The sequence below is a fragment of the Phodopus roborovskii genome, unplaced genomic scaffold, assembly GCF_943737965.1.
Source record: "Phodopus roborovskii unplaced genomic scaffold, PHOROB, whole genome shotgun sequence".
Lineage (NCBI taxonomy): Eukaryota > Metazoa > Chordata > Mammalia > Rodentia > Cricetidae > Phodopus > Phodopus roborovskii.
The window spans coordinates 18016844-18041640 of NW_026126549.1; the positions used below are offsets into that span (position 1 = coordinate 18016844).

Genomic DNA, 24797 nt, shown 5'->3' on the forward strand with positions numbered 1-24797 from the left:
TTGTTTTTAATGGTATAAAATTCCAACCATCCTATATAGTCACTGACCAGTATTAAAAAAAAAAAAATGTGTGACGTGTGTGTCAGTGTGTCATTTTTACTGTCCCACCTCCTGCAAACTAATCTGGCAAAAGTATTCGGGAAATGATCTAGGAACTTGAAGAGAAAATTAAATCAAAGGAAGATGTAGTCTGAAAACCTTCTAAACTGAGGATTAGCACATGTCCAGGGACTTCCTAACCATGCTGTGACCCTGAAACAAAGGAGAACCTCGCATCTCGCTTTCCCAGACATTAACTATGCGTTAAGTTTTGCTCCCATTTTGCTCCCATTACTGTGCTAATCCATCAGAATTTTGAGGCAAATGAAGTCCAGAACTTCACTTCTGCTGCATAAACAAAACACAGCAAGAACGTCTTGGGACATTACTAACGCCTGACTACAGAATACGAACATAGATGACACATCTCTTAAACAGTTGCGCTCTCAAATATGAGGCCTCTGACAGAACACTGAAGGAAAAAAAGACATGCACACACACATGAGGAAATTTGATTATTTGCCAAGCCTTGGCTGAATGACTTCTTAAGCTGAATAATTTCTTTCCTTGAAATAATAAGTTTTGAAATATTTAAATCCTGCAACCATTTCTTGGTTCAAAAGGTATTTGCTATGTGTCGCTCATACTAGGCACTGTCCCAGATCCCAGATGCCTAAACTCACTAGTGAACCAAGAGCCTCCTGCCCTTATGAGGGTTATATTCTACAGGCAGGGAACCAGCCGGTGAAGGAAAGAATGCATTAGAAGTTGAAAGGTGATATAGAATGAGGAAAAGACATTATCATAATATCTATGTAATGGATTATCATATTTTCAATAGTTATCTATGCCTAGGATGTCCTATGTACACTAATTTTGGAAGCCTCTAGAAAACACCAAATACTGTCTAAGATGTATTACAGTTCATATACACACAGAGAGGAAATAGTTTCACTCCTCAAACTGATAAATGTTCATAAGAAAAATAAAGACGTTTCCTATTCATAGTAAAGAATATTAAAATCAGCATTTAACACAGCTTTCATCTTTGAGGTCTTATCTGTAACTGTTACCAAAAAATCTTGTAAGTCCACAAGTGACATGACTTTCATTTGTGATAAACACTCATTTTCCAGTCTGTGGAGTTGTACTGTCATCCCCTCAGTGCTCCTGAAGCTCTCTTTTGAAAATCACTGACACAGTGATTAATCTGTGATTAATTCACACCAGTGTAACCACGGATTGCCTTAGATGAACAGTAGTTTCAGAGGTTAGACTGTCAGCACACCTGATGCCTTGGGGATGGGACATAACTCTAAACACTAAGTCCATTTATGCTTCATATACTTGAACACGGAGCTTCACCATAATTTTACTCATTATTTTAATGATTTTTGTGCATTTTAAAAAGATTTATATTTTCTTTGTTTGTATGTGTGTGGGTCTGTGTGCCTTCCAGATGAGTTCTGGTACCTTCAAACACCAGAGGGTGCACTGGATCCCTGAAGCTCAAGGTACAGGCAATGAGCTGCCTCTCCGTATAAGTTTATGGAACCAAATTTGCTGCAAGAGCAGCAAATACTTTTAACTGTTGAGCCATTTCTACAGGCCCCGATTTGGTGCATTTTAAAAGCAACTTACCATATGAAGCCACAGCGGAACTTTTCCACTCATGGCATTATATCAGTTCTCAAAATGTGCTTGGTTTGGGGAGCCTTATGGAATTTTGATTTTTGAACTTAAGGGCACTATGCCCATATCCTTAATAACATTACAAAACTAGCAAAAACTTCAGGCTACTGGTTTTTTTGTTTGTTTGTTTGTTTTAGTTTAGTTTTGTTTTTAATTTACCAAATTGCCCACAGCTTATTGTTCACTGAGCTAGGGTGCTCAGCTGTGCTTCCTCAGCTGTGATTTTAACATACAAGAGAACACTGGTCTGCTTACTGAACTATGACATTTACTCAATGGGGCTGATGTCATCATCATGTTCACTTGCTGACTTCAGTCTGAATCCTTGTACATGATTTACTTATAATAATTTCATCTGCCCATGTCTCAAATAGAAGCAATATCATCTCTATCAATACAAGCATCATCTCCATTCCTGTACAGCAACTTACTAGAGAGAGTTATTTCCAAGCTCTAAAATGGGTTTACTTCAAACGACATTGGAGAAGTAGCCAAGAAAGGTAAGGGCTCTGCGGGCTAAAAATTAATGGAACTAACTAGTAAGTATAGGGCCATTCTAGGTACTTGGGTTGAACTGTGGCTGTAGGATATGTCCTTGGTACATGTACCAGAGCCATTTATGAGGTATAGGAGTCCGTGGAGATTGCCTGGAGAAAAAGACATCATAGGTGGTGAGGAGAGAGAAGAAATCAGTTTCCCCAGGAGACTGATTTGTGTGTGATACAAGGTGTGCACAGAGAGAACTGTGCCATCTGAACACAGACACAGAGCAACTCGCCCTTTTACTGCATTTCATATTTTAAGAGGTAGTTTTTTAAAGTTTTTTTATCCTTCATCTTCTATAGTGGTCTTGCAGTATTGTGACCACACCCCCTTGGGCGTGGCCTCAGGCTGACCAAGCAGAAACAGGGAAGCTTGAGGCATGGCTTTCCTTGGCACTTCATTTCTGATGGGTCAGCGGATCCGGTAGGAAAGGACAGAGAAATGTTCCCTTTTATCATTTATCTCAGGTCTAGTGAAATAATTACATCCTCGCCTTCAATCTTCTTCTCCATTAATGTTAAGAACTGAAACTTTCCATTAGGTGACTAAAATTTAGACTATCTCTAGTCAGACTTCTGAGCAGAATCCACCATGGCAATGGGTCCTGTTTTCAAGGCTCCCACACACAGTTCCAGATTTTCTGACTCAGATCAAAGAGGTGACACCTGTGGTGGTTAACACAGCTGACTGACCTTGACATGCTCCCGTGCGGATGTTGGGGATGAAGCCTCGGCGACAGGGCTGAGGCTGGGCTGGACACATCTCACAGGGATGACCCCAGGCTCGTCCAATGGTGGCACAGCACAGTGTCTTTGTGCAGACGATGCCTGTTAGTTGGCCCTGGCACATCTGATTATTGACTTGTGTAAAACATGGGCCTGTCCTGTAATCTGGAATGAGAAAGAAGACAGAAAATCATCTTTTATGAAACTTCTTTTCAGCAAAGCATCCAAGGACAGAAGAACAGTGAGTTTCATTTTGAAAATTTATAATTTTCCAACCACGAGATGTGTATTCAGAGACCATAATGAATTATGCACTGGGCTTTGTCAACAGATGGCTCATGACACCCAGATGTGCTTTCTTGGCTTGGATGATTTTAAAGAATTTCAATTGGTTGTCAACATTGTAAAAATGGGAAATTTCACAAGAAACTTGTATTTCAGGCTTCTCTTGAAAACAAAACTGGAAGTTCTAGCTGTGCTAAGCCCAACATGTCACAAACATGATGGATGAAGAGTTTTTCCTCCTAGGATCCTCCTACTTTAATCCCAACCCTTAGTACACATTCCAAAGTCCCACCTGGGCTCTCAAGTCATTCTCATTAAGGATTATTACTCTGTCTGCCCCAGCCTTAAGTATTTTCTTTTCAGACTAATTGGTCAAGAGTTCACAAGGCCAAAGTGACTTTATGAAGCTGTGCTTTGCATATCAAAAGTAAACAATGCATAAATAGTTAGGTCTAATAAGCTGATATCAATCTCTGTAGCTTTACGGTTAGCTTCAAAATGCTAAGACCTGCAGTCATGAATTCTTTACAGGCAAGGTAATGTTGTATTCTCTTTGCTTTCTTTCAGATAACCCTTATCTTATGCTGCTATAGATGATAACCGAAGTCTGAGGAAATGCCTGACAAGTGCATAACATACAGGCACTCCTATGACCTTCCTGTGAGATCAGTAGCACTCTTACACCTCAAGTGCAAGGTCCAGGGCCCAGATACTATGGTGTCACTTTATGTCCCACCCTTAGACCCACTGACCCAGACTCGGTATATTTAACAAAATGTTCAAGAGATCCACAAGCATCTCAAATCTGGAGGGCTGAATCAGACTGTGGGTGACTCAAAGGCTGGATCTGGGTATTTCTAGTCTACTTTCTTCATGCTGTAAGTCTACCTTGATAAACATTTTAGGGAACCAGTAAACACTCTTTTAGACAGAGCTGAACTACCAATAAACAGCCACTGAATATTACTGGTGCTTATTTGCAAGATGTAAGAAATGAAAGGGAAGTCAATTTCCTAATTACTGACTGGTGTAATGGCTCCCATTGGCCTTGAAAGTAAGAACACACACAAAATAATTTCTTTCCAAAAAGACTACAGCTCATAGTTGACAAATTCTGGGGAATAAGAGATGTCTCTTGGGCTTTCTTTGCAAAGATTAGTGGTATGATTCTTATGAAAAATTGCTACTGTGAAAGTCATACTTGGATAACAATCTGACATTTAGAATGGCGTGTAGGATGTATTATAGCATATATTGGCTGCACATAGTCAAACAAAACTTAAAACCACACAAAACAATGTTTAATGAAAAAAGATGCTTCCTTGTACAAAAGAAAGGGATATTTTAAAAGTTCAGTGTACTTTGAGAGCTAACATAAAGATAAGTAAATTCAATATAATGAAATAAATGGAGAGCAGGTATTTTGGCATAAGATGGCTTAAAGTTCTCAGATTAACTTTCATAAAACTAGCTTATTTTAATATCTCATAAGAATAGCAGATGTAGTGGCTACAAGCTGAATTCTTGAAGAACAACCCTTTATATATAGGGAAAGCTAAAAACAACCTTATAAATAAGCATTTTTCCATATCATAACTTTTAAAACTCTCCATAAAACCCTTATTTTGCCATTTTAAACATCAGGTTTGCAGTTTTCAATTATATCAAGTTCTGAACATGTAGGAAAACTCCATTTCTTACCAAAGGATGTTAAAATTATGACTTCTCAAGATACATGCCTAAATACTTGTCTTTAAATACTTTAAGATTTTCAGATTCCCAGGGAAAAGGCCTGTGGGGCCTTCCTCTGACCCATCCTCAAGCAAAACAACTGGCCAGGAGACTCATCCCTTCATCTCGCAACAGCACCTTCTTAAAATTCTGGCCTCTTAGCATATTCTCAGTGGACATTAGCAGCTGTATGTCTTTGAGGATGACCTTCCTGGTGGAAAGTACTAATGCAGGTAACCTTAGACTCCCTTCTGACAACAGGTTTCCTGTGTCTTCTTCCTATTGTTTACATTTTCTTCTGCATCAAATATGCAATAGCTTATTTACTCTGGTGATATTTTGCTTTCTCACTTAAACAGCTTTAAAGTTTAAACTTGCACTCTTAGCTCTGTATACAGCAACTGTGAATAGGCAAAACGAGAACAATATTACACATTGAAAAGGGATTCAAATTCCTGGTCAGATTAAAGTATTCTGTCCCTAAAGTCTACTGATACCTTAGTTATTAGCAAGAATCTGAAAAATGCTTGTTGATCATGAATTCTCTGTATGAAAAGTTTCACCATAACAAAATATTACTTCATACTCCATTAAGCATTAAGAATCAGGGTGGGAGCAAAGTATAGGAATGCCTCATCAGCTTGGTGTGTTGGAGCCAATGGATGGGAAGCTTGTAACTTCCTCCTTGGGGTATGACCAATAACATTTTTATTTCCTAACATCTAAGTGAAATGCTCCTGTTTGGGGACGTGTTTTAAGCCATTTCATTTATTTATTTTTCAAATGTATTACTCTATCTTTTCAATTGCATGTGGAGGAGAGAAGAAAACTTTGTGTCTCTCCCCACTCTATCTGTATTCCAGAGATCAGACTCAGGCCAGCAGGCTTTCAGCGTGGAGTAGCAAGCATCTTTAATTGCTGAACCATGTCCTTGGCTCTTCACATTTTTGAACACTTTTAACATTAGGACAATTAGCAAGCTCATAAAACATTTGGTAACTCCCCACACTTCTTCCCTCCACAAACAGCTTACATGCCATAAATCCATCTGCCTAAAATACAGAATTAGATGATTTGAGGTACATAATTAATTAGACGATTTGCAGGATATAATTAGATGATTTGCACAACTATTATCATGATCCAGTTCTGGAACGTTTCTGTCATTCCCTCAACTTTCCTTATATCTATTAGCAGCCCAATCCTAGACAACTGCTCTCCAGCTCCTGTCACTACAAATTTGCATTTTCAGGACAATTCGTATAACTAAATGACATTATAGGTTAAATTGAGTGTGAGGCCTGAATCTGCATGTGAGGAGTTATCCTTAGATGAGTGAGGCAAAGCACTCTAGTACCTGATGGAGGATGGCTAGAACGCAGAAATGTAAGCATGCATTAATCAAAACAAAGTGGTATGAAGGATATGTACATACCTAGTATCTTGTAACCATATTGGAAAACATACTTTATATTTTTTTTTTAAAAAAAGAGTTTGATGGTAGTTACCTTATTTAGCCAGAAAATGCTGTTCCCAGAAGGTGTAGGTTATTACATCCCAAAGCCTCTGAGCTGTTGATCAAGGATATCCCAGAAACTCTAAAACATACATTGTCTTTCTATTCCTATTGGTTGCCAACCAGAGGTAGATGAGAAGACCTAGTACTGAAGATACTATACATCTTAGATGCGTGATATGGAAAAAACAGCTAGGGTTAGCTGGAAACTTTCTCCCTCCCAGCTATCTTTCATAGTGCTATGCAGGCCTATTGAGGGAGAAGAGGTACCAATGGCCTTGCTTATCTATGTATATCTTATGAGACCAATCAACTAAAGCAGTAAGGTATGTCCTAAGGGTCACCATGGCTATGGGCATAATCATTTGCTTTTTGATTGGATTTGAGATCTACTACACAGGAGGAGACACAGACCTTATATTAGAAACCTGGACAAAACCCCAAGGCAAGGGAGATCACAGGCCCTAAGCGGAAAATGAATACTGCTGTTTTTCTAGATTGATACAGCATCAGGTTGCTCTATAAATACAGATAAATGCCACTCTCAAGTTTATTTAGAGGGATTCATTTTGAATGACAGGAAAGAGATAAGAAAGCCTGGAAAGGGGAAAATAATTAGAAATATATGGGGCTGGGGGAAAAGAAATCTATATTGATGAAATTATCAAATAAAAAAATTAATCAATAAAAAATCCCAGGAAATAAAAGTTACACAATGGGCTGGGGAGATGGCTCAGTGGGTAAAGTGTCTGATGTACAAGTACAAGTCTGTGAGTTCGGGTCCCCAGCACTCACATAAAAGCCATCTGTAAATATGCAACCCCAGTGAAGGTAGGGACACAAACAACAGGAACATGGAGCTTGTTAGCCTGCCACTATGGTCAGTCAGTGAGCACTGGGTTCAGTGAGAGATCATGTCTCCAGGAGTAAAGCAGGCAGGTGGTTGTGAGCCTAGCTGAGCCATTTCACCAGCCCAAGTGGGCAAATGGTATGAAGGGGAAAATGGGAAAAACAGGTAAGGGGAGGGAAGAAGAAGAAACAACATTGCATATGTTAGATAAAGCATCAAGGAATCATATTATTTTATGTGTCCCTAAGATTATACATAATACATATAAGTATGTACACACACACACACACACACACACACACACACACACAAATATGAGATGACATTACTCCCCACAAGAGCCATAGACTAACAAAAACCCAGTACCAGGTGTGAGAAGCTTTCTTTAAATTGTTACTTAGGATGGCTCAAGTGATTTTCAAAACAATGTAAGCTACTGCTGTTGGCCTTGGTTGTCTCTTGGAGGCTGAAGGTAAGCCACTATTGCTGAAGACACCACACACTTCAGACACAGGACTACTGATCTGAGAGCCTCCTGTCTGAGAACTAGCTCTCATAGGACCAGAATATACTATGCAAGATGCCAAAGGAGGGGCATAATCACAGTCCCTATCCTGCTGTGACATCTATGAACCACAAGAATTACCAACACGGCAATTGTGGCACTCATGTCTTGGTAAGCAACAACTACCTAATTGAACTTAAAGCCTCTTCAGCATGAAGGAAGTTATGCCTGGTACTAGAAACTTAGCCAACTACCCAGTGCTAAAGAGGTCATGGATCTTGGCAAACAACCTACTACTGCCACTTTACTAAACCAGCATAATTCCTAACTGACTCTAAATACTTATCATTAGCCCCATAGACAAGTGTAGCCCTCAACCTTCATCAAAGAAGCTTGTCTTTATAGCAAAAAAATCACTAATGGTCATAATGCAAAGATCAGCAAATCGGATCATGGGATCCCAGTCCCAACAGATACATTTAGAATACAACTCTGGCACCTAAAGCCTAGGGACAATAGAAATGACAATGAAGCTACATACTGATGATATCGCAGCAATATGGCTACCAGCACAAGACCTGAACAAGTATGACATCAACAGACATGCTAATGTGTAACTGGGAATCTCACCCCTAGACAAAGAACTATGGGCAACAAAAAGACAATTAGTGTTTCCCAAGAATAAGGCCCCTAAATGGTTATCCAGTACATAATGGCCAGCCCTGCAACAAATATGGACTCAGCCTGGTGTACTTATGTATTTATGTATATATGAGTGTGATGGGAGATGTCATTCTGTAAATATGTTTCTCTTATTGGTTAATGAATAAAGCACTGTTGGCCAATAGGAAAGGAAGATAGGCGGGACTAGGAGACAAGGTGGATTCCGGAAGTAGTAGGGAGGAGATTCAAGATGGAGGACAGAAAGACAAAAATGCTAGGGCCTCTCTCTGGTAAGATGAGACCACGTGGAAATACTTAGATTAATAGAAATATGTTAATAGTTAAGACAGAGCTAGCCAATAAGAAACTAGTAACTGGCCAACAGCATTATATCAAATACAGTGTCTCTATGTGTTATTTGGTACTGGCGTGGTGGTGGGGCCAGACCGGCGGAAAAAACATACTCTAACATGAGCATTACAACAGTAATCAAAGAATAGAGGCTGTTAATTCGAAAGGGAGTGAGGTAGAAGATACTGGAGAGGTTAGAAGGAGGAAAGGGAAGGGAAGAAGTGATATAATCATATTTTAATTAAAACAATAATTTTTTAAAAAAGATAAAGTATTGATTTCTGGTTCCATATCCACACATTCTTTAAGTCATACATACATATACATATGCACCACACACATACAGCATTGGCTGGTTTAAGATTATTATATGAGCTGGGTGGTGGTGGCACACACTATAAATCCCAATCCCAGCACTCTGGAGGCAGAGGCAGGTGGATTTCTGTGAGTTCAAGGTGAGTCTGGTCTACCGAGTAAGTTCCAGGATAGGTTCCAAAGCTACACAGAGAAACCCTGTCTCAAAAAAAAAAAAAAAAAAAAAAAAAAAAAAAAGCAAAAAAAGTATGAGATTAAACATTTTAAATTAAACTCAGGTAAGATTTATATATTAACAGTAAAATGAAATACAAAGAAGCAAAACTTCTGAAAACACTTTTTTTTTTTTCAAAAATAGAAAAAGCAACTAAGAAAAAAAAAGTGGAAACAAACTCTTGCCTTCATAGGTAGATGTACAATTCTGTGTTATATAAAAAGAGAAAATACAATATTTGCTTTTCAGAGAGCAGTAATTTATCATATTAAAATTTATAATAAATTTATTAATTTATTCTGGTAAATTTATTGATTCATTATAATTTTTTGCTTATAATCACACAATTATTGGAATGATACAAATAGATTCCTGAGCTTTCTACTAAATGTCATGTCTTTTACAGTATGCAAAGTTGAAGAGTCACCCAAGAATAACGCTTCCTATGATGTCTAAAAGGGATGATGTTTTTTCCAACTAGAGAATTTGTGACATGAAATTGATCATTTTATGGAATCAGAGGGCAATAGCTATAAAAATTACACAGCACTGTGGCTTGCCAGCATGCACAGCTGTGTGACTGAAAGTGGCAGCCAGTAGCTACATGTGGCTTCCTCAATTTCATCTTAAAATACGAGTGACATAAAATAAACATTCCGTTCTTTCCGTTCTTCAGTCACACTCGCCACATGTCAAGTGCTCAGAGGCCACATGGCAGTTAGTGGCCACCAAACTAGAAAGCACAGTATTTCCATCACCCCAGAATGTTCTGTCTACACATGCTCTTGTGGTTATCTCACAACACCACAGAAAAATGGAAATTAAACAGCACTTAGTACTGTGACAATGATTCTGTAAGAGGTTGGGTCTGAAGACACACAGACTCAGAATTTAAAATGCAATGAGCAACACTCAGGAATTAGCTTTTGGTCAGCATCAAAAAGCTATCTAATAAGAAGTTTTAGACTCTAACACTTCTACAACAATTCTTCCTGATTGTCATGTGGGTAGGAGCGATAGGGACATGTGCATGGAGGACAAAGAGCACCCATGTACCAACCACAAAGTCTGTGCAGAGCATGGGCACACCACTGCTTCATTTGTAACAGTTCTATTTGATGACATGAATAGCTTTTACTGGTGTCCACAGTAGACTTACACAAGCTAAGCAAAGGTGCCCAAAGAGACACAGTTGGTGCCTAAGTAAAGCAGACTTCGAATGAGTAATTGTTTCTTGCATCAAATCCCTGCTCCTTTTTCAAGATTTTGTTGTGTACATGTTCATATATGTGCATGAATGTAGAGAGCAGAGGTCAGTGGTGGGTGTCTTTTTCCATTTCTCTCCACATCATCTTTTGAGGTATTCTCCTACTGAACCAGGAACTCTCATTCCAGTAGACTGGCTAACCAGGGATCCTCTTGCCTCTGCCTCTGCCTCTGCCTCCTCAGCTCTGGCAGTACAGTCACCTACCTCTGTGGCTCTTTTACATGGGCACTGCTAATCCAAGTTAGGTCCCCATGCTTGCACGGTGAGGGCTTTATTGACTAAGCCAGGTCCCAGCTTCCAAATCCATATTCTCAACTACCATACTCTCTTCTATTTCTCAGCATCTTTGACTATCATGACAGACTTCATTCCACATCTGATCAACAGCCCTTGCTATTGTGTCCATCTATTCTGTCCATATTTTAAGATGGCAAGGTCTTTATTCTGTCAATAGATTAGCTTGGTTTACTAAATGCTTCACTGGGTGCTTTGGTTTGTGTTCCAGGAGCCACCATGTCTAAGACTTCTGAGCCACTGCCCAGACATTCACGGCTGCTAGTATTACATCATTCTCAGCTAGGGATGCTCTCTTTCAGTGGGTGCTCTACAGTTATAGTACAGCCCACTCAGGTCCTTATCAGTAGCTCTGCTGATGTTCTCTGCATGGGCACAGTGTAAGGAAGTGCTATTTCAGTGAGTGCTGAAAGGGGTTGTGGTGATGGAGCTGAGTGGACGATAGAAAAGGCTAGCCAAGTGCCCAAGAAGCTAGACACACTATCTACAGAAGATAACGTTGAACTGCTCAGTAAAGTCTCAGTTTAACTTGAAATATTGCATGGATGCCCCAAAAGTTTCAGCCCATCCTAGATGGAACACATAAAAGCATTCTAAGCACTGTAACAGACTACTTAAATTCAAATCATTTTCCATAACTTTTAGATATAAAACACTCTAGAAACAAAGAGGTTTAGTTACGGATCAATGGACTAGGAAATGAAGTCTGCAATGTCTCATCAGGAGCATTTAAGATGAAAGCCTGGAACTTTTGTCTCATCCTCCTGCTATGTCAAATAGAAAACAATACCTGGAAACCTACAAGCAATGACTACAAGCTCTCAAGCATGTCTCTGGCCCGATTCATGATTTTCATGGCCAAATATGCCTGGTTGAGATTCAGGGAGAGTACAATTCAGCATTTCTCAGTATGTGGCCAGTGTACACCAGAACATTAAAAATATTTGTCAAAAAAGGATTCAATAGTCAAACATCAGAAAAAAAAGAGCATTCAAGAAAAACTGGCTCTTTTGTCTGCAGATATGATCCTACAATCTTTAGGAGTGCTTGATGTACTTATGTGCGTATTAACTGCCAAGAGAGACTAGAGAAGGTAGTCTTTGAAATTTGTTTGCCCATAAAAAAAGTTTTATATAGAAGCATTTCTGAAGACCATTGTGGGTGAAATATACTTAGGCAAGCACCTATCAAACTTTCTCACCATGTAAGCCCCTGTCATATCCTCAAATGTGGCTGCCTGACATGGGTTTAGTGAAAGGATACCTTTTGTATGACTGGCATTCATCCAGATGACATCACTGTCCCCATAAATATTACGGAGAATGTCAGAACCTGTGCCATGCTGTGATACACAAACTGTCTGCAGCAGATCCCACACGACTTCCCAAGTTGCTGATGGTGCCAGCCATGTTTGTAAATGGCAGTAGCTCTGAGACTCTTCTGTTTTCCTTGCGTTGTTTTACTCTCTACCAAATGTCATACCTGAGGCCTAAAATGTGATTCATACGTACCTAGGCAGGATTTTGTAAGCAATGCAGCAAAGAGGAAACTGTGTGTGGGGTGTGTGTGTGTGTGTGTGTGTGTGTGTGTGTGTGTGTGTGTATGCACATGCATGAGTGCAATGTGGTGCGGCATCGATGTTTATTTCGAACGGAACTGAGATTTTTAAGCAGTTTAATTGCTTCTCTTAACCATGAAAATGTATTGTGTCTTGCCCCTCTGTATAGGAGCACCCAGCACAATGACTGGGGATGGAGGAGGGGCTACCTCACAGTTCTAGAACCCAAGCTTTCAGCAACTACTTGCTTGTGATCTTAAATGAATCCACTACCCTCCCTCAGTTTCTGTGTTTGTAAAAATGAATTTGGTACAACTGGAGAGCTTCCACAGAGCAGATGCTATGGACGTGTGCATGTGAAGACAAACCTTTGGTGCTGGATGCAGTGTCTGGCTTTCAATGAATTCACACCACCTGGCTTCTATTCCTATTGCTATGGCCACTAAAAATCTAATATCTCAGGCCACTGTTATTTGCAAGCCACTTCCCTCTTTAAGTCCCTCACGCCACAACAGGGACATTATGAGGTGAAGCCTGAGGGAGGCAGAAAAGTCCATGCTAACCTTCCTGTGGCCTTGAGCCTCATAATTATATATGGATAAAGTGTTCTCATTTATAAAAATCTGTAGGAAACCACTTACATGGACAGTAGTGTCCTCCTGAGAAACAATATACTTCCTTTCAGAGTAGGTCTCTCTACTATTCAAATTCCCTCTTCACCAAAGTTTGGTTTAGAATTGAAGCCAAGATTCACAGCCTGAAAACTAATACTGGGAAACCAGGAATAAATTACACTGCAGAGAGAAATACTAGATCCATAGGAATGTTTTGCAGGAAAAGGGAACCTTCTCCCTTTTATTCACCTCACCAAAAAAGTACAACAGGCAAACACAAAAACTCAACCTGTGTTGGTGTCAGGTCTGCCAAGGAGGGCACTTTGGGTTCCTGGCTTTCACCCAGTGTTGCTCCCAGAAGTGCTGCTCTGGCCTGGATAGGGCCACAGCCAGGGATTTCTGATTTTCCCTGAGGTTAGCATCTCCCTGCAGCCTGTATGGTCTCTCTTGAGCACTGGGCTTTGAACCACTGAGAGCTCACCCCACCTAGTGATGCACGTCAAAGAAAACCTAGTTGGGTATCCATGTCTCCAAATGTCGCTAACATTCCAGAGATACAAACATATCTTATATTCAATCAATTTGTAAACATTCTATTCAGGCTTTTGATTGCTCAGATCTGTAATTCTAGCTGTTCTCAAAATTGAGAAAAGTTCAATTCTTATTATACTATGCTTTCTATTTACTTACCGGTCAATTTACATATTACCTATCTGTGCATTGTCTATCATCTATATATCTATGCATCTATTTTCTGTCAACCACCTATCATTTACCAGCCATGTATCATTTATCCACCACCTATCAATCATCTAGCTATCATTTATCCATCACCTACCATTTATTCTCTTTCTTATCAATCATTAACACATTCTCTCCTTATTCAGTAAATATTAATTTGAAACATATAAGAAAAAAACTTATTTGAACTTATAATAATGCATTCTACATTTTCATATTTGGTATATATAGCCTTTGTCTATTTTCCTTCTAGTCACTAAGAAAATTACCCCAATTTTCAGGTAGCTGCAAACAACTTTGCTTAATATACAGACAAGAAATAATAAGAACTATGAGGTGGGCTTCCTTAAATGGTCATACCTTTTAGGAACAAACTCAAATGCTACACATAAAAAGAACTCTAACCAAACTGGACAAAAAAAAAAAAAAAAAAAAAAAAATGAACAGCTAAGGTCCACCGAACTGTTCCTAACACTTTTTGCAGCATAGGTTTATTCTAAAGCTGAACTCCCACAAATACAGATTTATAGCGCTCCCAAAACTCACACTCAAAATAAACCCTGAGCTATGTAGGAAAAGTGTGGATACATCTGACTTAACCTGGGTCCAAACCTTCTTTCCAATTGGGAGAGATTTCCACTGTGTGTCGGGGGGGGGGGGATCATACAAAGCCATATAGTTGAATATTTTTCTTAGCACAAGAGGACAATGGAGACAGCACAGTGTAGAGGAAGGGTCTGGGTGGGTTTCCTGCCCCTCTTCATCAGCACCCAGTGTCCACTCGCCCAGCACTGCCTGTATGTTCTGTCCTATGACATACGCAACAAACACCCTTACACAACATTCCTCTTGTTGCTATCTTTAATTACAGAGGTTAAATTTTGTCTCTGGTAGATTTTTTGGCAATTGAGAACCCTAAGACATGTGTCATTTTAATGAAAAAATTTAAAAGTTTAAAATGTTAGTTACAATGTTAGAACTTCATATTTTTCTCCGTTTCCGATTTGTAGTCAGGGGGTGGCATTTACAAGTGGCAGACATTCTCTGCCTGTGTGTCTGGGTTTAGATTAGAAGTATAAGCATAGTCACACTAGTTCTGTTCTCCAGTGAAGTTCCAAATTTTAATCTTTCCCACACTCCTACAATGTTAGGATACTTAGAGGGTCTTAGCCATCATTAAGCCATTTAAAGAGGCTTAAGCCTTGCAGAAACCATTGCACAGGCTGGAATCCTGCAACAGGAAATACTTCTCAGTCTCCAGCACACTGATTTATCAGGATGATACAGACAGGGACTTTCCAAAGATAAGAACAAAGGATCTGGTGGGATGCACTGGTCTGAGGTCGATAGGAGGAAAAATGACTTTGTGAAGCAAATGGGAAAAACAAAATCAATTCCCAAGTGGCTGGGATGGGACATACTTTGGTGCTGTGAAATAATCTACATGTACACTGTGAAGATGTGTCACTTAGATTGGTTTAATAAAAATCTGAATGGCCAATAGCTGGGCAGAGCAGAGAGAACACTGGGAAGAAGAAGAGACACCATCAGCATGGCATCACAAAGTTAAGGTAACCGAGCCACATAAAATAACACAGATTAAAAGATACGGGTTAATTTAAGTTATAAGAGTTAGTTGAAAACAAGCCTAAGCTATTGGCCAAGCTATCGTAATTAACAATAAGTCTCCATGTTGTGATATGGGACCTGGCCGGTGGGCCAGAGAAGGATTCGCTACATTTTGGTGTCCGGGTGGTTAGGAAAACATTCAGGTATGCAGGAAAAGGGACGAGAATGGTAACGGCAAACCATTACTGAGCACATCCTGTATGCCAGACATTGAGTACACACTCAACAATTACCTGTCATCAATACTTCATAACCCCTGACATTTACCACCCCCACAGTTAGCATTGATGGGGTACACTCATTCACAAAGGCCTTCTCTGACAAGTTAATGAATTATAGAAAGGACAATATGTTGCATGAAGTCTGCTGACCTGGTCCTCAGTAAAACAATTATTAAAAACCACTTCATGTAACGTATTGTCCTATGGGCACAAAACAAACTCATTAACATTTCTTCAAGAAAGTCTATGAAATCTCAGTAACATTAAAAGTCTGTGTCACTGGGAGCCATGCCCCTTCCTCCTTTTGATGCACTGGCTTAGGTCATAAAGCTCTTTATATAGGCAAGAACAGCAGGAGACACAGACAGCCCTTCTCCTCTTCTGTATCAGTCAAGGCTTGAGTCTTGTCTGCCCGGGAAGGCAGGCTAAGACTATTTAGTGTCCTCAGGTTGGTTTCACAAAGACCCACTTACAGGGACAGACAGGTGAGGGGGGGTCTGTGAGTGGATAGCTTCTCTGGCATCAGGCCAAGAACAGCAGGGCAGATATGCTATCGTACCAGCCTGATGCTAAGGGGAGAGGCTACAGGCAAGCTGAGAAGATGCAGACCTCTGTCTCTAGCTCCATTCCTGAGCAATTGCTCAGAGATTTCACCCACTAAGAACTGACTATACTTGAAATATTGCATATGTAATATAAGAAAGAACTAAGACTGCTTTTGAAAATGGAGATTTTAGGGGCTGGAGAGATGGCTCGGTGGTTAAGAGCACTGGCTCCCCTTCCAGAGGCCCTGAGTTCAATTCCTAGCAATTGCAGGGTGGCTCACAACCATCTATAGTGGGATCTGATGCCCTCTTCTGGTCTAAAGTCAATAGAACAGTCATATATATAAAATGATAAATCTTTTTTTTTTTTTTTTTTTTTTTTTAAGAGCAAATTCCAAGACAGCTGGAGCTACACAAAGAATCCCTGTTTTCAAACAAACAAACAAAAACCCCAAGATGAAACAATAATCTTTAGAAACAAAAAAGAAAATGGAAATTTTCAAAATTTTCTCGAGTAAGCAAGAGGATGCAGGTAGCTTTATGAGGACAATGGGCAAATCCACAGCCCAGTTAGTTTTCTGGAAGAACCACAGAAAAAAAAGCTAGGATGCAAAAAGCTCTGCAAAGGGGGCTGAATTTAATTGCATCAAGCCTGTGGAGGAATGTGTGCCCAAAGATATTGTAGATAACAATGAAGAAATTAGCGAGCAATTAGTGGAACCCCACAAATGGGTGCAACATAAACAGAAACACACAGCTTAACAGAGATCAGAGAAAGGGAGAGTCAAAGAAAGCCTTGCTGGCACCATGGGCACCCCAGGGTGACTGAGCATGCTCAGAACTTGTTCTCTGAGAAACAAAGAAGCATTCAGCTAGTAGGGAAAGTTATTTCCCTAAACAACTGCAATTCAGTCTAGTCAATAGGCAAATAGTGGCATTAAGTGTTGCAGCAGAGCATAGACTTGTTATAATGTATCCTTTCCTAAAGTTTTCAATAAAACCAGTGAAGAAACAAGAGAATGTACTCTAGTTCATAATGGAGGTTATGTATGGTAGGAGGCACCTGACCTTTGAGAGGCCCCAGAGAACCAGATTTGATGGAATTCAGAGACATCATTATGAATATGGCTGAAGGACTAAAGGAGATCATGCTGGATGAGCAAGATTTGGTGAAAGTGTCCCCTAAAAGTGAATGCATTCATGATCAGTAATGAGACATTAAAGCTACAAAACAGAAGCAGAGCTGACAGCAAACTGCACACAGAAAGCAAGAACTGACTTTCTCTTTGCTTCTTTAACAGGTGTGTTGTGGCACACATGGGGAGGTCATAGGGAAACTTTTGACAATACGTTTTCTTTTCTCACCATGGGCTCCAGGGATCAAAATCATGGTATTAGGCTTGGCGGGGCTCACAGTTTGAATAGCATCAAAAGCAAGAAAGATATCAAAATTAGAGAAAACTATAGACCAATATTCTCTGGATAAAGGTCCAAAACCCCTCAGCAAAACACTGGCAGGCAAGGTCTAACAATGTAGACAGAGGATTACACCCATCACTAGGAAGATAAATGCAAGAATTTACAATCTGGTTTAATGTATAGAAATTAATCATTGTAATATAAAATATCAATGTAGTAAGAGTCAAAATCAATCTGATTAACTCAATAAGCATAAACAAGTACTTGATAAAACCCAATATCTTTTATGATGAAAACACACAAAAATCTAGGACTAGAAGGGAACTTATTCAATCTAGAAAAGGATGTCTACAAAAAGAAAGACAGAAAGAAGGAAAGAAAGAAAGAAAACACATTTCACAATGGTGAATGAAAGAATGGATGCTTTCTTCTAAAGAGTAGGAATAATAATAAGGAAAGCTACTTTGCCACTTTTGTTCAACTTGATAGAAAAGGGTTCCACCAGAGTACTTAGGCAAGAAAATAAAACTATATTTTTAGGTAACATGATCTCTCTCTCTCTCTCTCTCTCTCTCTCATATATATAAAATATATATACATATATATTTTATATAACCAAGTCCCTTTAAATGAAAACAAACATTTATAGACAATATTTGAGAATTTGGGCGTCGTTCTTTCCAAACTACTTCCTGCTGGTAAGGGGCACTGTCATGGGGGATTCTAAGAAGATGCAGATATCCTGGCTGTAGTCTGTAAGGCTGCTTGGCCTGAAACAGAGTACCAGGTGATTCTACATTCTTTCTCTCTCTCTTGTATTACCCACTATTACCTGTTTAATAACTGGTTCTCCAAAGTTGCAGGATACAAAAAAAAAATCAATGCATGAAGATCAAATATATTTGAAAACACTAGCAATTAATGATGAAAAATAAAATCAAGAAAAGAATTCCATATACCTAGGGGAAACCCTAACCAAAAATGTGTCAACATTTATATTCTGAAACATACAAAACATTTTTGAAGTCTTTTTAAAAAGATAATAAACTAGAAAAAAAATCCACTGAAAGGAACAAAGACAAACATAAACAGTTTTCTTGACAGAACTGGAGTCACCTGGGAAATGGGAACCTCAGATAAGGAATTGCTTCCACCATCAATCAGATTGGTCTGTGAGCATGTCTACAGGATATTATCTTGTTAATAGTTGATGGAGGAGTGTCAAGTCCACTGTAGGCAGTGCTCAAGGGTTGCATAAGAAAGCAGGCCGAGCAAGCCAGTAAACAGTGTTCCCCCATGCTCTCAACTTCAGCTCCTGTGTCAGTTTCTCTTGAAGGACTCTAATCTGTAAGATGTAATGAACCCTTTTCTCCACAAGTTGCTTTTTGATAATGCCTTTGTCACAGCCATAAAGAAGCAAACTAGCTTGAACAAACAAAAGTAATTTATGACTATCAAACATCTGCTCAAAAATGTCCTCAACAAAGGTGAGTTGGGTCAGGATGCTCTGAGCTATACTTTCTGGCAAATGAGTACTCAGAGGTGTCGGGACAACTTGCTGGAATTCCAAATGCGAGTCTTAGGAAAATTTACTATATGACACATGATCAGATCCACAATTTTTGGAGATTTGTGGATCAAATTCCCCCAGGTCACTATGACTTATCATTTCAGTTTCCCACATCTGGTTTGGTAATTCCCAACAAATCCAACCCTACATGAAGACCAAAGGGATGAGAGCCAACAGCTTACTATGAATTGCTCAATTTTATTCAAACAACTATGTTCTAGGTTTGCTTTAGTGTCCTCCTAAGGTGAAAGGAACAATACACTCCCAGCTCTGGGAATAGTGACTCGCAAGATAGTCATCTGATTTCCCATCATCACGACAAATCACTAGCACGAAGTATCCCCTTCAAGAAGGAACTTTCCCCTAATTCAGGGTGACTTATGACTAGAAAAGGCTAAAGCCATATTTCAAGATCCACTGCCACCAGATTTTTTTAAAATGAACACAGAAATCTCCACAGAGCTTCTGATGAAATGACAGGATGAACATGTTTCATAATTTTAGTTATTAAATAATATTTTCAAAATTAGATATATGTGTCATGCAAGAATCTGACTTCTATTTGCCAAAGTGTGCAATGGGAAATACATAAAAAAGTAGGATCGTCAATCCCTACAGCAATGCTTCCTTTTCTGATGCCTTGAGCCCACTGTCCAGAGAAGTGGAGAGGGAAGAGGGAAGACAGAAACTCAAAAGAGACAGGGCACACACAGAAGTGGGAATGCAGAGGGAGGGGCATACTGGTCTTCTCTGGGGAGTCTTCAAATGCAAGCCGATCTCTTCAGAGAAGTCCTTGCAGGATCTATAGAGCCTAGGACTTAATAGAGGGTCTGACCAGGGACTGATGTAAAATCTTACATATATATATAGACTCGTGATCACATTTAATACACAAACAAGGAAAAAAGAAAGAGGAACTAGGGGGAAAAAGGTCCAAATGCCACAACAGCATTAAGGCTTTAATTAATGAATATTTGGACTTTTCATTGCGATGCCCCAAATACCTTCATTTCCTCAGTTCCTTCAGTACTTTCTGATGAGTGGATCCTCAGTTCTTTCTGATGTGATGTGACCTTCTTCCTTCAAGAGGTATTTACCTGACAGAGGAAGGATGCCTGAACCCATTCTCCAAGCTGTCTTTTTTTTTTTTTTTTTTTTTAAATAGCCCTTTACACTCTACCTCCTTGCCTAACATTGTTGACATAACCAAAAGAAATCCATCATATTCCTCTGGCCTCACTCCAAGTGCACTTACTTAGCTTTGCAAGACACATATAACTTAAAAAAAAAATCATTTAAAATGGCAGCATTCTAAAAGTGGGCGGTATTAGAAAAGATAACATAAGGAGTAGTAAGTATTCCTTAATGCATTTTACTACAGTCTACATACTGTCTTTCTAAACCCTCCAAATCTCTCAGGATTATTGGATAAAACACACTGCAAAATATATTAGAAGCTTGTCTCAAACAACTAAGATTATCCTTTTAAAAGTCTAGGGAAAGCTTTCCATTTTTATACACTCAATTCTTAAAGATTATTTGGATTATTTCTAGTTTATGCCACAGAACCCAAGCTGGTGTCTGAAGCCATCATACTCTGGGCTGTTTTTTGCTCCCAGCAGGTGCCTATGCTTCTGAATGTGAGGTCAGTAGGATTTAAAAATAGAAGATATGGAGAAAAACTAGATAAAAAAGTAGGTTACTTTCAAATCCCACTTTGCTATGTCAGAGGGAGGCACACAGCTATTCTAATGATATGATTTGAAGACTTAACAATTTGGTTCAAAATAGCCTAAGACAAAATAGCCCAAAGAACTTCATTTGGCTCTCTCTGCAATAAGACAAGTAAGTATTGGATCCTGAAAAATTGTTAAGAAAAGATTTGTAAACTTCTTAGTTACCAAAAGAAAAAGAAAGAAAAAAAAAAAAGTGTTTTTAATAAGACCGCGTGTTAGCTAGTATTTCACAAAGTAATCTTATCTAAATTGGGATTAGTTTGCGGGCTTGCAAACCGCTGATGGTTAGTTTGGCTTTGGTCCCATTGTTTTTTTGATTGAATGCAGGTAAAGCCTGAGACAGCACTTGAAAAACTCCCTGGTGTGTATCATCTTGGCATCACTGCAATTGAGCACGGAATCAGAACTTCCGGGAACTGGAATGGGAACGTGTGTTTTGTTCAAAATATCCAGTTATTCCTATGACCAAGAAACACAACGTCTTCATTTTCCAAACAACAGTTTTACTTACAAGTTTGAGGAACATAATAAACTTATGATTAAATCTTCTATATAATGTTCAGAACTTAATTCTTTCCCTTTTAAGATGAAAATGTTCTTGTTCAAACCCGGAATGTGCCTTGTGTGCTATTTCTAAATCAGATGAAAACATGCAACTTGGCCCATATGGAAGGAGTTTGCATGCATTAATCTGTGACATTAAGTACGGTCATGGGAAACATGTGTAACCCACAGAAGAGGCACCCATGGAATCAGGGTTCCTGGTTCCATTAGATGTACCTAATGCATTTCCATAATCTTACTTGTAGATATCAGATACAGCAACACAAATTATATCCTATGAGAAGTACCTACACTTGGCTTTCTGTACAGCTTTAGACAGATTTCCAAGTAAAAAATTTCCTGTGATGTCAACGTCTTAGAAAACAGCAAATTGAAAACATATCACAGACTCTTCTTCCCACAGAAACTATGAACAACAACAGCTCAACAGAGGTCAAAATCAACAACCAAGCAAAGATTATCACCAGAACCTAATGACGGAAACAGTCCCAGAGGGCATCATAATTTCAGCCCAGGATTGACAGAGAAAAGCTTTGCAAACCTTCCCTCGCAAACAACACAGGGGATGAGGGTAGATTCTCAAAAACCCTGAGAAAGTTCACTAATTCTCCATAGAGAGCTGTATTTGCCCTCAATTTGTAAACTAGAGAAAATGTGTAGGAGTAGAGGCCCTGCTACCAATATAGCACCAATTGGAAGGAAAAGCCAAAGCCCCAGATGGCCTCATCCAGTGTGATCACTACCAGATGGGAGGAAGTTATGGAAGATGTGATGATCATCACCACATAGGGCCAAATCTCCAGCATTAAATAGAAGAGAATAAATGAGGAATGGGAGGGTGGCAGTCTCAGGGGCCAGGAGACTATGTGAAGCCCTTTACAGCTAATGGGGTAAGGGGACTAGCTCAGAAACCAAGCAAGCAGAGCCTCCTCACAGCCAAGAATGCTACCAGGCATCACACCTGAAGTGGGGGTGGGGCCCCGCACAACTTGAAGAATGTCTTTGAAAAGACAAGAGTGATCTGGCCACAGGGGATACAAAGGACACAGAGTATAGAGTTAAAATCCTTCCCAAAACTACTAAAGCCCAGCTGGAGGCTCAGATCACCAAGAACCTGAACCACCTAGGCCCCCAACAAGAGCTACAGAATGGCAATAATGTGTAGGTGATGATTAAAGGGAGAAGAGAAAATTTATGTCTCTTGCCTAATTATGACAAACAGAAACTCTGGACAGAGCTTCCTGTTTGTTCAGGAACAAGGATAAAGGAGAGGGCAGGAGGTATGTAGCATGTTACAATTCTCTTTATTTACCTGGAGGCACAAAGTAGGCTAAGAGAACAAGACTGTCCCATTACCCAGCTGAAGAAAAGAGTAACTAGGAAGCAAAAGCAAAAACAGAAAGGAATTCTTTGCACTACGGAGGTCTCTGTCAAGAAGTACATAAGGGAATGATTGAAGGTCTGGAGAGATGGCCCATCAGTTAGGCGCATTTGCAGAGGACATGGGTTTGATTCCCAGCACACACATGGTGTCTTATAAACATTCCTAACTCCTACCCAAGGGGATCTGATATCCTCTTTGATCTCTGTTGGCACCAGGCATGCATGTGGTACACATAAGGTACACATAAGGACATGCAGGTAAAGCACTCATGGGCACAATAAAGTTAAAAAATCAAAAAAAAACTTTATAAAAATAAAATGAATTGACAATTAGAGAGAGGTATCTAGGTGACAAAACTTAAAAGCAAAATAGGAAAACTTCAAAGTTAATGAAAAAAACTGAAGATGGTTTTTTTTTAAAAAAAGACTTACAAAGATTAAAACCGTTATAGAGTAGATACTATCGATATGACTGAAATGGAAGGCCTAAAAATTGAGCTCAAAGACATAATAGGAAAAAAAGTTGCATATGTTTTCAAACTGACATTATTCCAGATCAACTGATCATTAAGACCTGTGTAATAAAAACATAAATGAGTGGGAAGTGTGTAAACTTCCAAAATTAAACACATATTACTTGGAACTCAAACATGAGACAATGGGCTCACATTCTCCACAAGAAAGCGTTCAGGATTGCAACTTAGAGAAGCTACTCCGTAATAAATTATAACTGGCCAGCCATGTAGTGAAATGAAGAATGCTGCAATTACCTTTCAGTTCAACGGCCAAATTCTCCTTTAAAAGACTCAATAATTAAAAAAAAAAAAAAAAAAAAAAAAAAAAAACAGAAGTTTTTTACTCACACATGGTTAAGTGTTCTAAGTTTCTTTATGGATTTTTTTTTGTATAAATTTTATAGTTTTACCCAGTAATAGTTTCCTTTGATTTGAAATCTCTCTTTAGTACTTTACAGTGATGATTTCCGTTCATCTTTCACATCTTAAAATTGATTTATTTTGTTTTCCTTTCTGAAAGGTATTTTCTAGGTGTGCACAGGTTTGTGTCTAGTGGCAGCTGTGACCACCTTCTCACCTGCACACCTTCCAAGCAGAAACTCTGACATCAACATCCGTATCATTCCTTCTTCCCCTCTGGCTGCTAGACAGACTTTCTCAATATCCTTGCCTTCTTAGAAATTTGATTATGATCCTCCTTGATACTTTAAATGTTTCTTTTCTTAGGGCTCATTTGTATTCTTGGTCATGTCGATTTCCAACATTAAAAATGTTTGGAAATTTCAACTATTATTTTTCTTTCTTCCACTCTTCTGCTAACTCCAACAGCATGTACTTTATTTTCCAGAATTTGGCACAACACTCAGTATTTTAACCTTAAGTTTGAAGGTCTTTGTCTTTGTAATTAATTTTGTGTTCTCTCTTGATGAGCATTCAGCTTCACTAATATGTTCATCCACAACACCTAATTTCCTATGTATCTTATTCGTATAACTCATGTCTAAATATTGTTTGGTTTCCACATGCTACTATTTTCTCTAGCTTTATGGGCAAACAAAATACTCTAAAAGCTATCTTTACATTGTCCAGTATGCAACTCTAACATTTGTTATCAGTTCTGGTTGTTTCTGATTTCATTATGATCATCCCCTGTGACTTCCTTAAGGGAAACTTTTAGCTGTTAATAACTTAATAGATACCATATATTGCCTGCCCATGTTTTCCTGGCCATTTGAAACTTTGGTAATCACATAAATAATTCTGAATTCAGAAATGGATATTTGAGCCTCTTAAATATTTACCTTCCAGATTC

General features: G+C 39.0%; 1 protein-coding gene across 1 annotated transcript in view; it reads right to left on the reverse strand.

The window, feature by feature from the left end:
• Fbn2 (fibrillin 2) overlaps nt 1-24797 on the reverse strand; it is a 187646-nt gene that overhangs the window by 136934 nt on the left and 25915 nt on the right. The window contains exon 6 of the mRNA XM_051200751.1: nt 2967-3164. Within this exon, the coding sequence (XP_051056708.1) occupies nt 2967-3164 (198 nt within the window). The remainder of the gene's footprint in view (nt 1-2966; nt 3165-24797) is intronic.